The sequence below is a fragment of the Drosophila sulfurigaster genome, chromosome 2L, assembly GCF_023558435.1.
Source record: "Drosophila sulfurigaster albostrigata strain 15112-1811.04 chromosome 2L, ASM2355843v2, whole genome shotgun sequence".
Lineage (NCBI taxonomy): Eukaryota > Metazoa > Arthropoda > Insecta > Diptera > Drosophilidae > Drosophila > Drosophila sulfurigaster.
In genome coordinates, this window is record NC_084881.1 from 10,966,549 (window position 1) to 10,981,717 (window position 15,169).

Genomic DNA, 15,169 nt, shown 5'->3' on the forward strand with positions numbered 1-15,169 from the left:
CCCCATAAGGTGTAGGTGCTAGGGAACCACTCTGTGTGTGAGTGTATTTCTTCTCAGCATCTCTGTGTGCGTGTGCGTGTGCGTGTGTGTGTGTGAGTGAGTGGAGTACGGCAACATATGGAGAAATCGGTAAACAAATCTCAATAGCGATCAACGAACGATCTCTGACTGAGCTAATGACATAGCGGTCTGCATGTGTGTAAACAACCGAAGCAAGCCGTGTACAACAAGTTTCTCATCCGTGTGAGCAACAGTGGGCAAAAACGAAAGAAATATTCAAAGAACGAGCTGTAAAATAAATCCAAGAACACGGAATATGCATGTGAAACTATTTTAATTTAATTAAATATAGTATTCTGATATAAATTTTACGAAGCATATTAATTAAAAAGACTTAGATAATTTCAGAATAATGTTTTTTAACATAAAATAGTAATTTGACATAAACCTAATCCTACCTTTATACCCAAATTCGAACATGTCTACTTCAACATAATTTAAATAATATTTTCTATAGAATTACATTTTCAATTATAGCATTTATAAATTTTGAATTAAGATATTAATGACTTTTTTTAATTATTCTTTATGATATATTCTGTGCATTCATATGAATGTGTGCACTTTTCGTTGCATACAATAATATATACTTTGTAATCCCAATGTTGACCACTGTGCCGATCACTGAGATTTACTTTAACACAATACTTTTTCGTATGCGCCCAAAGGCAATCGATGATCGCTGGTTGGGTCTGCTCCCAGGCCGGTTCATTCAGTTCCGTGTGGGTTGTCTTAGCAAACGGTTTCAACTTTAGATGCGCCCCCCTTTAAGACTTCTGTGCCATAGTATCATTGAGGTTCCTTTAGCGACGGTGTTTTTTGTTACCATAGAGTTAACTTAACTTATGGCATGTTATTCAATCTATACTAATAACGTTCATTAGTGTAATTAAATTGTGCAATGTTACTACAAGAAAGTGCCAATATGGAACAAAGTGTGCCCGAAAATCTAAGCACGCATGTGTTTAACGACTGTGAAATGAAATTACAAACAAGCAGTCATGATCCTGCGGACAGTGAGAATGGCTCCAACTCCAATAGTGATCTGCCCACCAAAGATTTAGTGACCAATTCCAGTGTAACCAGTGAAAATCCTTTAACGAGCAAAAGCAACAACTCCACAACCAAAGTGAAACTCAGTTTCAGTGTCGATCGTCTGTTGAGCTCCGAGCGCACAGATCCATTGGCATCCCTATCAATACCTTCATCCTCACGACAATGCTGTGACGGTGGTCTCTATGCATGCTGCACATTTCCTAGCTGCTTTCCACAGACCACGGAAAGTGTCAAGCATTCGCCCATAAATGTTCCACATGCCTTCGCCTATGCGGGAGTGGATAAGTTCTATCCAGGACTTTATATGGATTACAAGACAGTGCTGAGACCCACACCTATACGTGCAGCAGAGCATGGTAAGAATTATTACTTAACTTATGACACTTTGTATTAATAATTTGCTAGAATATTAGTAGACTCTACATGTAGCCGAGATCCTCTATAACTAGACTTCACAAAAACTGTCCAAGCTTTTTTATACAAATTAGTTAACTGTAATTTGACTTTTTTCTCATTTTTCAAAATTTTAACTTGTAACTTATACTAAAATGCCAATATAGCAAACTTTTTTTATTAACTAAAATATCTGTATAAAAATTAACTGTAATTTAACTTTTTCAATTTTACAAAATTAACTTTCTAAAAAAAACAACTCCCTAAACTTGGACCTAACTAAAATGCATATATGTATATAACAAACTTTTTTAATAACTAAAATATCTATATCAAATTTGTTAACTGTAATTTGACTTTTTCAATTTTTCAAAATTGACTTTTCTAAAAAAATAAAAGCTTCCTAAACTTGTACTTAACTAAAATGCCTATAAAACAAAGTGTTAAAATGTAGCCTATAAAATAGCGTAGACTTATATAGACCCACATTAGCTAATTATTGATCTAATATGATCCAATCATTAATAACATTAATTGAAAGTTCAACATCCTTTCATGTGGTTCTGTTCTCTTACAAAGACAATCACCAGCAGACGATCAAAAGATGCGTCAAGGAAGTTTTTCCCATTTGCCAATCAAATTCAGACATCTTCTTTGGTCCGACTCATTATAAACTGCATTGCGATCGCGATGTAAAAAGAATGATAGAAAATTTACATTCCGGAGAAAACATGAAACACTTTTGGTCTGAAACCAAATGGTTGAGCCATAAATTGTGCGTTTTTATTGGAATTATTAGTTGATCTGTGGCCATATTGTGCAATATTATTGTAGCCAACTGTTCTTGACGAAAACAATTCGTTTGTTGAAATCCAATCGAATTGAATCGCATTGAAATCGAATTTGAATTTGAGTTTGAAATCGACAAATATATGTATATCTATATTGTTGTATTTACGTTACTTCCTGCTGTTTTGTATATCAGGGGGACGACTCATGGACTCATGTGCACTTTGATCTTGTTTATATGAAAAATAGTGAGAAATATATTTTGTATATTGTGCTGGATTGCTATTGTTCGACTTGTTGTTTGCCCTTTTACCAATTTCTCCATTTCCACCCCGTCCCCTCCATGCATCTTGAATGTTTTGTATACAATACTTATCAAGAGGGTGTTAAATAGCCAAGTGTCTCAGTATGACGTTCGCATCCGGAAGTTCTTGTTACACAATGTCATCATATTGTCAAGAAGAATGTATCTCAAGAGTATCTTATAGTATGTAACTATATGATGTAATAAATAGGAAGAACAAAAAGTATATATTACACTTCCTTTTTGCATATTTGATTCATCAAAAAAAAACGAAACCAGAAATGACTTCAACGCACAACCAAACTCATTAATTTCGCCTTAATTTCCTTTGAAAGTGGCTAACAAATTAGCGCCACATCAAAATAAATTGGCCATCAATTCAAGATGAACATTTATGAAAATTATTATCAAAATTAAATGCTTCTTAAACACATTATCAGCTCGCAGCGATGTTGAGAGGGCGAAAATGAAATGCCAATTAGCACGTGGCATAAAATTCGACATTTCCTCAATCAACAACAACAAAAATAAATACTGGTCAAGAGTTTTGAAGTGTTTCATCAATCCTGCGCTACATTAAATAAATTAAATTCAAAAGAACCAAAACCAAATTAACAACAATTTATGAACAAATTAAGTATTGAGCTTAAAAATAAACTGACTGCTCACAAAACGATTCGAAAATTCGGAAAATCGAAAAATTGGAATATTGAAAAGCGATTGAAGCGAATTTGTTTATTTGCTTGAGCAATTGGCCCGTCATTCATTGGGCAGCCAATCCATCTAATTATAATGAATGGTTCCGTTTGAAGAGTGCAAAGCACCATCCACCACCCGAAAGGAACTCACTCCTCACCCATTACAGATAGATGCTCACTCTCTGATAGATTGGGGCGCCGGTGGGGCCAACTACTGTGCCTCCAGATTGGAGGCTGCCGTTTAAGTTAATGACATGCAGCATTCAGGCAATTGACTGACTGAGGTACTGCCTAACTGACTGATTGAAGTTATGCTGCTTATGCTGCTATTCTGCGGTATTTTTAGGGGCCAACCGAGGCCAACTATTTACACAGCCACCCACTGTGGTGGCCCAGGCTGGCCCAGGCTACCTGTGGTGCCAAAGTTATTTCACTGGTGAATAAGCCAGACAAACAGACAGTCAGAAGATTCTCTCCCTCTTTCTCATTATGTGTGTGCATTCATTTGTGATGGATTGATCGCATCGCATAGCACATCATAAAATACCGATGGCTCAACCATAGTCACAATTCCATGCATCCATCCATATCCATATCCAGATTCTGTATCTCTTTCTATAGTTCTCCTCATCTCCTCTAGATATTTGTTGCTGTTTCAGCCTTGGGTGTTGAGTAGTTTGTTTGATTGTTTTTGCTTTCTAGTTGGCGATCGATCGATCCATCGACCATCAACCCATCGATCGATGGATTTGTTGAAAATCTTCAATTCGTTTTACTTGTGTTTTGGTTTTTGTGCTTATTTATGTATCGCCTAGTTTGAATGCTGCGGGTTGGGGCCCATAATTTGGCGCCACTTGCCTAATTAATTTACAATTTATATGTTAATCCAATTGCTTGTGTCTTCCACCAGTGCCAATGATCAATGATCGACACATAGAATACGTGTTCAACCATATAACCTGCTGACTTTGTCAAAATTCTCTCTACAGCAGGTGCGCTTTCACTGACCCAGGCTAACAGATCTATATCTTTGATGGTCAACGTATTAAGGTTGCCTCAACACATCATTTCAATCAGTTATCAAACTGAATATAAATTCTACTAATCAGTGAGATCGCGATTGGGCAACTTTATGATGATGATCGCCAATTGAAACGAAATCACTTTGTATTTTTTATTTTTAAACAGTTATACGATGCTAAATACAATGGAAATATTCATCTTGATAATATTTTGAATTGAGCAAATTTTACGATTATTTTCAACTAATTTTATAAATTTGCATTTTCGATGAGTAAACAATTCATTAGCTGTAAAACATATAAACATTTAAAGAATAAAATAAATTTATATTTTAGATAGATGTCTAAAAATATTATATGTATTGAAATAATAAATATTTTGATCCGATAAGTAGACTATAAGTTTCAGCTGCACTTTTCGAGGGTCAGGGATATTTTCGCGTGCGGAATTCTCACAAATCCCCGAGAATTTATTCAGTGTGAGAAGATTCTCTCTTGCTTCATTGCGATGCACTCGGAATGCCTTCAGTTGTTTATCCGCAAAGTGAACTGGATAAATATTCGCAAAACCATAAATACCAACTCACAAACGCAATTAATTGTATATACAATTGTAAGCAGGTCATAAATTTATAGCCGCAAATAATCAAGACATCAGAACAGAAGCAGGCAGCGGCAGGCAATGATTTAAAATGCGCCCAGAATGATCACAACTCATTAAGATATTTACAGCATTGAGGGATTATTTACAAATATGTATCATTGTCTAAGATGCGGCAATTAAGGTGCGCTGAGGTGTTGAAAATCGATGGAAAACTCATTAGAACGAAAAGGCGGCAGTTGACAGAAACCAAATGCCGCCAATTAAGATCCAATGCTTGCACATGGCACATGCACATGCAGATACAAATGCAGAAACAGATACAAATACAGATACAGATAGAAATACAGATAAAGATGCAATTGTAGCGCATTTCCGTTGCAATGTAAATAGACAAAAGATCGCTTGAGTTTTGAGTAAATAAAATGCAACATGAACAAATAATTAGACGCATGCCGAGAGCACAAACAAATTTAGAAACCGTGCGCAGAGTTTATAAAAAACCAATAAAAATGCATAAACTAGTTTAATCGTTGCCACCAATGAAAAGAAACTATTAGCTCATAAGTTGCTCTATTGTAAACGTATTTAAAAAACATTTAGCTACGAAACAAAAACACACACATTCACACAGAGATACACAAATACCCGCTTGCCCCACCAAATATGCCTCAAGCACATCTCGTGCCTCATGTCGTGCTCGATTACCCCAAATAAGAGATATTTGCTCTTGTTGTTGTGGTATATTTCTCGTTGCTGTTGTTGTTGTTTTTGTTGTTGCTGTTGTAGCTGTTGATGATGTTGGTTCTTGGCGCTGTGGTGTAAACAATTTGTTTACCTACAATGCTGATTATTTCCAATTAAGTGAAAATTTTATTATAAACAAACTCATTTAAATATTTTCAACGTGCGTTTCATTCAAAATAATTTACTCAACTTATTTTTACGAAAATTGTATTTTAATATTTGTTCCCCTGTCGATTATTTGTTGTTCACTTTTCAGCCTTGTGCACTCAGGGGAAATGCGTAAATTGTATTGCAAAATATATTATTTCCCGGCGGATATATGTTCACACATAAATAAGTAACCATTGAGGATGTCGGGTGCCAACTTGTAAAAATAAATAAAATCACAGCATTGGAATTTTGAATGAAAAAACAGTTTGGCTTAAAGTGGGAAAAGTTACAAAATAGGCAAAATAGAATTTAGATAATTAGACAAAAAAAAAAAATCACAATAAAGAATACAATTAAACATCTGAAAGAAAAATATTTAAAAAAAAACAACATAATAAAGAATACAATTAAACATCAGAAAGAAAAATATTTCAATGTATTTATACTTCACAATAATTTCCATATACAAATTAAATCGTGTAAATAAAATATTATTATAACATAATTTAGTAATAAATTTATAAGTATTTTATAATAAATAATAATTAAGTATTTAACATTTTAATGAATATAAGATTTAATATGTAATCATTCTATTAAAATGAATTCAGAATATTTTTGACAACATTCAAAATTAATTCTCATTTAATTTTCCTCATTTTATTAACCTAACCATTTTTTAGCCACATCATTTCCAACACTGGCTACGAATGCGCTGCTGCGTTTCCACCATCAGCAGCAGCAGCAACAACAACAACAACAGCAACTGCATCAGCAACAGTCGCAACATTTACACCCGCAACAGCAACATCCACACAAAGCAGCAACATTGCTGCACAGTTCAACATCCACTTTGAATAGCCTGAAGACGCTGCAGTTGACGCAACAGCAACGCTTTTTTGGCCAAGACTGCGTCACAGCAGCAGCAGCAGCTACTGGACATTCCCACAACGGCAACAGGTGTCGCGATACAAAATGGCGGACACACACACAACGGCAGCAATCACAGCAATGGCAGCAATAGCAGCAGCAATCACAGCAACAATGCCAACAGCAACAACAATGCAAGTAGCAACGGCAACAATAACAATGGCAAAAGAAAGCGTTCTTGGTCTCGAGCCGTTTTCACGAATCTTCAACGCAAAGGACTTGAGATACAATTCCAGCAACAGAAATACATTACCAAACCTGACAGACGTAAGCTGGCTGCCAGACTCAACCTCACAGATGCACAGGTTAGTTTAAAGCACAAAAAAAACTACGTAGAAGTTTAAATAAATAAAGTTACTTTGTTACAGGTTAAAGTGTGGTTCCAAAATCGACGCATGAAATGGCGACACACACGAGAGAATCTCAAGAGTGGCCATGAGAAGCAACCTCCATCGCAGTTGGGTTCCGGAGTCAGTGCAGCGAAGCCAATGCTTCTGCCAACTGGAGCTGTGGCCGTCAGACCCCATGAGCCATTGGATTACAGTTCGGATAGTTGTTCCAGTGTGGAGTTGAGCGACAAAGCCGACGATGATGATAATATTGAAATAGATGTGGTAGAGTAACAAAACGTGCAAATCATTGTGAGTCATGTAGAAACATATGTAGTTTATTAAAAACAAAAATAACGAATTTAACTTATTGCCATATTGCCAATTAGAAATTAAGTAAATTAACATGTAAAGATTATAGACTAAATAAATGTATAAAAATCCTTGCTAAAATTGCAATTGCGTTTTTCATTCATTGAGCACAGATTTTTCTTAAGTTTCTTTCAGAGATAGATCATAAAAAATAAATTTTCCCAAATATTATTAAAATTTTACTTTATTGAATTAATTTAAAAGCAATCTTCAGTCAGCAAGCCTTCTCATCTCTAGAAATGTCTCAGCAATTATTGTACTAACTAACAATTCAATCCTGAAAACCAAATAAATATACACAGCTTCCTTGGATAAATAAAGATACATCATGTTCTATGTGGTGCCCACATACTATATGAGTTGCTTAAGCCAATAAAAACCACACAAACTAAACAAAATAAATATTTCAGCTGAAACTCATCATGAAGAACCCCTAAAATATTTCAAATTTACTGCACGTCTCTTTCTTGCTCTTTCTCACAATATTTTTTCGTCTTTCGAATTGAAGAACTCTCAATGGTGTCTCTCAAAACTGAGACTCTCAATAACAAAAACACACAATGCCATTTTCTTATATTGTACTTATTCTTTCACATGAACAACGAAAATTTAATTAGGGGTATACCGCTGTGATCAGCACAATTTGGAACTGCGACGAGACCTTCTAATCTATACAATGATAAAACCCGATACCGACGGCGACGCAAGACGCAAGACGTACGACAAACAGTTGGTCAAGCGCGGGGGCAGCTGGCGGCGGTGTGTGGATCAAAGAGAGAGACAATTAGGCAAACAGTGAGCGCAAATTATTGACGCTCGACATTGAAATACTACTTCAATATTACAATAATAATAATATTATTGTTTTACGAATACTCTAAAATGAGTATGCATTAAATAAATTGAAGAATTTGTAAGGTATAAAATATTTTTTTTAATATTAGTGATTGATATTGACTATATCGAATAAATTGTTGGGTGTAAAATATTTTTTGAATATTAATGTTTGATATTGTTTGACTATAGTGATCAAAATATTATTTGATATGATTTCAATTTGAAATGTAATAAGTATTTGTTTGGTTAACATTTTTTTTTTAATATTATTTTTTTATTATTTTAAAATATTAATAAATCAAATTACTCCATTTCGATTTTAACTTCAACATATTCTGTTTTTTTGATAATCTTGCATGCATAAAAATTATATGAAGCTATATCACAGAGTAAAGAGTATTCAAGCTTCGACTAGGTAAATATGCACTTTCACTCAGTTGTTTTTCTGGAGCTTCGTTTGCTCAGTTTGTTGGCAATAAGCGCAGTGAGCGGTTGAAATTTCAGTAAATGAAACGCGCAGCAATGTGACAGCTTAATTACACAGCCAGAATAGTTGTGTTATGTTATATGTGCACAATCGCAGTTGAAGCTCTATATAGTGTAGTTAAATAGAATTACAGGAAAATATGGGCAATGTGCAGACGCGACCATTGGAGCCGCGCAATGCGACAAATAGACGAAGCAGTGAGTCTTCAAGGAAGCAGAAATAAACATAAATTAATTATAGTACTTAAAATGCAGGCATCCTGTGGAACTTTCGTTATCCAAATGCGAGCAGACGTCGCGACGATGTCGCAATGATTGTGCACAACTCGAGGCTGAGCATTGCCGAGTGGCTAAATCTGCTGGAACTGCAGCAATATGAGGAGAATCTGCAAATGTACTCCACAGTCCACGATATCGGCGATATAACCGATCGGGACCTGAAGCGTTTGGGCATACGCAGCATGAGCCATCGCCAGAAAATGCTCAACAGCTTGCTCGGCGTACGTGCCAAGCGGAGGCAGTCAATGAATTTGGAAGGTAACCCCAATATCCGATATACTCACATTATTCTTAATACCTAATCTAAAGATACTGCGGGTTTATCTGTCCAGCAATGCGAAGTGCTCCCTGTGCGGTGCCAGTGCCGCGTCGCAAAAGCTCCTGTCCCTTGGTTTATCAAGATGTAAGCACTATTGATAATATAGTGGGAAGCAATGATAGCGGAGGAGCTGCTGTCATTACCACAAAAAGTGGAAAGGTGCTGAAACAGCTGACATTCGATGAACCAGCAACGATGTAAGTATAGATTAGATTTCATTTAGTCATTCTCCTATTTTAAATAATTCTCATTGCTTTATCATTGAAATATAAATAAACAAAATGGAAAAGATACATACATATATTTGGTATTTAGCTTAGCAGCGTGAGGTAAACAAATATAATAAAATGAGAAACAAAATGGTATCAAAATACAGAATGACCACAATAAATATGAATTTATATCGACCTCAATTTTTATGGTAGTTAGTTCCGCTTAATATCATAAGTAAAATAATTGTTTGCCGCTATTTATAGCTGATTGATTGTTGATTTATATTTTAAACTACGCTAACCACAGTAAAAATAAATAACAGTTATAGAATATTATTATCATTCCTTAATTTTAAAACTACTCTAAAATTGGTTGAAATTATTTTTTTTAACATGACATTTAACCACATAAATATAAATTAAACATAAACGTTGCGCCAATTTATATTTGGAATGTAATTTATTTATCGATATATCATAATCGACACAAGATCCAATAGCATCCACTTGCCCTCCCCAAACACCACGCAACAACTTCAGTTGGGACACACGTGAAAGCATATTTCAATAACAAAAAGTGTGCGCATGTGCGCCAAGAATTTCCCGTAAAGGAAACAAAATAATAAAAATCGTTCACCGTTAGGCGGGCGGCATAAAAGTCGCGAAACAAAACACAAACAAATTGAGAATAAGCGAACAACCCCCACAAGGACATTCGACTTGTGCCAGGGTGGGCGAAGCACAGAGCGAATTTGGATGGCAAAGAGTGCAGACGCGAGGTTGACGATAAGGAAAGCCAACGAACAGTTGCAGATAACGTAGCTCAAAATTAAACTTTTTTATAAAAAATTAAGAAACTGTATTTTGGACTAATATGCATACTAACAAAAAAACTCTAAAAGCTGCCAAGTTAAAGTATAAACTAAGTTTTGTAACAATCTATTTGGGCGTGTCCTCTGTAAGTTTGCTGTAAAGAAAAAACGTTAGAGAAAAATGGGCGTTGCAGGTGAGTGATAACAAATTTCTTACTGAAATTACATTTAAAAGAGAAGCATTTATTAGTTTTGTATTACAAAACATAAAATAGAAACTTACGTCAATGAGTTCTATAGCCCGTTATTTACAATATTTTACTATTGCATAGTATTTTTTTTTGCACTTGAACTTCAGACAAAAGTTTTACATATACCAAAGGACCAATTATTGTGGGAGCAAATTTCCCTTTTTGAACAAAAGCCCGGCCATCGGGGGCAATGTACACGCGAATGTACACAACATAAATTACCCATAATAAGGGAAATGCTTAACTCACACTTTCTCTTTTTTTTCGTTTTAGATACGAGGAATTAAAACCACGCTCCAAGTGCAACAGTCCGCATTGGGGCAACATCGCTGGCGACATGGAGAACGGCAACAACAGCAATGCATCCACCCCCATCGCCTCCTCGCCCAATCCGAACGAGCAACAGGAGGCAATCGCACTGAAGAAGGCCCTCGAATGGGAGCTGAGTTTGGATGCTCGGGAACTGCGTTCACATGCCTGGTACCATGGTGCACTGCCTCGACAACGTGCCGAGGAGATTGTGCAGCGGGAGGGAGACTTTCTGGTCCGTGATTGCGCCTCCCAGCCGGATAACTATGTGCTCACGTGTCGCAGCAAGGCGGCGGTCTTGCATTTTGTGCTCAATAAGGTGAGAGAAATGTATGAAAAGGATATAATGTTCTTATTAAATACGTAGTAGATTGTTATAACCAACTTCTTTATAATATACCTTCAAATAGTACTCCATCATTTCGATTACTACTATTTTAAATTATTATTTTATATAATTGTTATAAAATTAAAAAAAATAACTACAAGCTTTAATAACTTCATACTGATACTTTCAGTACTTATGATTGATTATAAAAAGTTATTTGGGAATGAAATGATTTTAATGCATATGTTTAGCATATTAAATCATTCCTCATTAATATTTTAAACTGAAAATTTCAGAACTTCCACATGACCTCAAAGAGTATAGCAAAGTAATATTTTTAATCAATACTAATTTGAATAACTGCTAAAAGTGTTATGTAATTATTCGAAATTTTTGAGAATTTAAACTTGATATTAAAAGGTTAAATGTGAAAGAAATGACAAGTACGAATAGGGAGGCTTGTATTCAAACTTGAATATTATTATTACCTATAAACATGATAATTAAAGCAATAAGAATATGATCTCAAGAAAAAAAGTAATTTATTTATAAAATATTTAAATGTTCTTTATTGCAGCTGGTGCTACAACCTGAGACTGTATACGAGCGAGTTCAGTATCAGTTTGAGGAGGACGCCTTTGACACTGTGCCGGATCTAATCACTTTTTATGTGGGCTCGGGCAAGCCGATCTCTGCGGCATCTGGTGCATTGATACAATATCCATGCAATCGCACATATCCACTCTCCTTCTATGGCCACAAGATTGTGGGCAATCAGCTGCACACACAAATGCTGGCTGGATTACGCGGCTTGAGTCCCTTGAACTCACCAATGGGCAGCACAACAGGAGGCAGCGGCGTGTTTCGCTTTGGTCAGGTGGCCAGTGAAGTATCACAAGCAGCAGGAACGGCACAACAGCAGCCGGCGACTCCCTCGAGTCCACATTGCTCGCCACCTCGTGTGCGACGTGAGGTGCCACCGCCGCGATTGCCATGCAAGAAGCAACAACGCTCGCAGAGCTTGACACCAGCACAAGCAATGGTTGTGAGCAACATCAACAAGCAGCAGGAGCAGCAGCAACAGCAGGGGGAATCAACCAATGGACATGGCATGGCACGCTTTCAGACTATCGCACGTTGCAATCCCACCAGCGATTTGCAGTTGCAGCCACAACAGCTGGAGAGCAAGTTCAGCACTCAATCCCTGCCACGTCCGAGCACATCGGCAGCGCAGGCGCTGCGACAACAGGCGGCTGCAAGGATCTGCAATTTGGCACGCAACTGCAGCCTGGACACACCGGATCGACCGCCGAGTCCACCGCCTAAGCCACGCAAGGAGCCAATGGCTGCTGTGCTGGCCTATCAAGCCAGTGGCTCCGATTCGGGCAACGGTTCAGGCGATTCGGCACCCGGAGATGTGAGTGACATTTGTCTGCAACGCGGCGGCGTCATCATTAAGAATCCCAGATTCATGACTAGCTCGGCCTCGAACGGCACGCTAAAGAGCTTCACCGAATTCGATGCCATGGCTGCTGAGGAGCAGCTCTTCTCGCTGCCCATCGAAGAATTCAAGCTGGTGAGTTAAATGCGATATTTTCAACTGCTTCAATTAAACCAATCTTTATTTTTCCATTATAGTGCAGCAAATTTGATTTTGAGAATTTTGTCACCTTACTGCTGCCATCGGTGGAGAACAAACCGTTAGACGGCGATGCACTAAACACCTTCAAGATGATGCTGCTAGAGACGGGACCTAAGCTGCTGGCCGAGCATATAACACGCATCGACATCGGTCTATTCCTGGACGAACCGTCCAGTGAGCTGGATTCATACTTGAGCTGCTCTGGCCTAGAGTTGCTAACACTGCCACATGGCAAAGTGTTTCGCGAGGACATCATCGAGCGCACGCAGTGCATCAAGCTGATGGTGGCAGTCACCATACTCACATGTCAAACGGACTTGGATCGCGCCGAGCTGCTGAGCAAGTGGATACAAGTTGCCGTGGAGACAAAAACAGCGCTAGGAAATCTATTCGGCTTTTGTGCCATCATGTTGGGTCTATGCATGCCGCAGGTTAGCAAAGTTGCTTCTAATTAACGAACATCTCATCAACGATATATCTTTTGGCAGATTCAAAAACTAGATCAGGCCTGGCACATTCTGCGTCAAAAGTACACGGACAGTGCGTTCACATTCGAGGCGAAACTGCGTCCCACATTGAGCAGCATGAATGAGGCTTCCAATCCGCAGGCTCCCAACACAACAGTGCCCCATGTGCTGCTCTATGCACTGCTCATCGATCGACCCGTGCTGGATATTATCAATCATGGCAATATCGATGAGCGTCCGGCACTTTATAACACCTGCATTGCGCCCTGGGAGTCAAAGGCTGACGACTTTGGCATGAGCATTAACTTCCAGCATTTAGATGCATCGCGTGGCTTCCTTAAGAACTTGGATCTGTATCGCAAGAATGCCAAGATTATTCTGGAGGAAGCCAGCACCAGACTGGATGAACTGTTGGCGGATGCCTTCCGGTTAGTTATGAGCCAAGTTTAATCCTCAAAATGATTTAACATGTTGCTTTACTTTTTAGCACCGAATTTCACGTCAAGTTTCTGTGGGGCAGCTCGGGAGCCACGGCAAAGCCAGAGGATCGACATGGCAAACTCGAAAAGGTGCTCACCCTGATGGCCGATAAATTCTGCAGCATTAGCGCCTAAATTCTGTATAAAAAATACCCAACACAACGATATTATATGGACTCTAGTTTTCTAAGCCAAACCCATAATATTTACCACAATCAAAACTCGATCTATAATTACGTCTACGTCTACGTATACTAGTCTTCTTCAATCCCATAACGATTCATCTAGCTTCCTGTAATTTCGTGCTGGTTCTACCTCAGCCTATGTGAAATAGAAGCACTTTTGTTACAGTTCAAATATTTTATAAATGAGATACAAAACTATACGCAACTATTTAAAAGTTTAGTTAAGCCAAAGTAACTACTTAGAATTTGTTATAACACGTCTTTCCACCCCAAAATAAAATTCACACTAACAATCTATAAAGTGAAGTAATCAAAATCTACCCTAATCCTAAAAGTAGAGCTATGGACTCTCGGAGAGAGTTGATAAAATGAAAGAAAAGAAAAATTAAAGCACACTACCAAAGGCATTTATAGTCTAGTACTTAACACATATTCAACTAAATAACGTATTATAACTATAGATTGGACAATATACAATTAATCAAATTTATCATTTATACATACATTTATACGACCATGAACTTGGATGATATAATTTTTTTGCAATTTTATAAGTGATAGTACAGTAAACTATGATAATGAAATAAAGGAAATATTAAAACAATACTTGTGTACTTTTTATTTAAAATGTAAACAGAAAGGGACGAGTGTTGAGATGAGACCCGACTAAAATGTTTACAGAAAAAAAATCAATGGCTTGATCGGGGAATGAAAAATAACAACACTGAAAATAATAGTAAAACTTACCAATTTTTTTCAAATCTCAAAATGATATAAAACACATATAACTAAGGGTATATTTGTATAATTTATAGGATTCAATCTTCAACCATTAAAATAGACAATTGTTCCAAAATCTGCTGTCTACAATATATTACTCAATGGCACTCTACAATTAAATTCATACAAATACATAAAACATACTTTCCTATATGTACCTCCCATTTATTGCAAAGAATATTTTATGTTAAATAATTTATAATTTCTTTTTGTAATAGTGATTTTTAAAATAAATGGGACCAACATGGGAAAAGCCCCAACCGTTAATTAGGTCTTAATTACTTTTTATTGTCATCCAAAGACCAAACACGATTAAGATTATCAATTGGAAC

At 37.0% G+C, this 15,169-nt stretch overlaps 2 protein-coding genes across 3 annotated transcripts; both read left to right on the plus strand.

Moving 5' to 3' along the window:
• Nucleotides 1-777: 777 nt before the first annotated feature.
• Nucleotides 778-7,521, plus strand: LOC133844453 (homeobox protein H2.0). Its single transcript, XM_062278456.1, is given in 4 exon segments — nucleotides 778-1,472; nucleotides 6,504-6,714; nucleotides 6,716-7,055; nucleotides 7,119-7,521. Coding segments are annotated over 4 exon segments (1,317 nt in total). The 5' UTR covers nucleotides 778-961; the 3' UTR covers nucleotides 7,374-7,521.
• A 1,246-nt stretch (nucleotides 7,522-8,767) lies between these two features.
• LOC133844444 (breast cancer anti-estrogen resistance protein 3 homolog) lies at nucleotides 8,768-14,392 on the plus strand. 2 transcript variants are annotated; one of them, XM_062278435.1, is made up of 8 exons: nucleotides 8,768-8,972; nucleotides 9,030-9,311; nucleotides 9,386-9,569; nucleotides 10,921-11,275; nucleotides 11,862-12,860; nucleotides 12,923-13,357; nucleotides 13,415-13,821; nucleotides 13,881-14,392. In XM_062278435.1, exons 1-8 carry the CDS (start codon nucleotides 8,915-8,917, stop codon nucleotides 14,005-14,007), a joined length of 2,847 nt encoding a protein of 948 aa, XP_062134419.1. In that variant the 5' UTR covers nucleotides 8,768-8,914; the 3' UTR covers nucleotides 14,008-14,392. The 2 variants fall into 2 exon arrangements, with proteins under 2 accessions (XP_062134419.1, XP_062134429.1); XM_062278445.1 differs by lacking the exons at nucleotides 8,768-8,972; nucleotides 9,030-9,311; nucleotides 9,386-9,569 and adding an exon at nucleotides 10,318-10,590.
• Nucleotides 14,393-15,169: the final 777 nt, after the last annotated feature.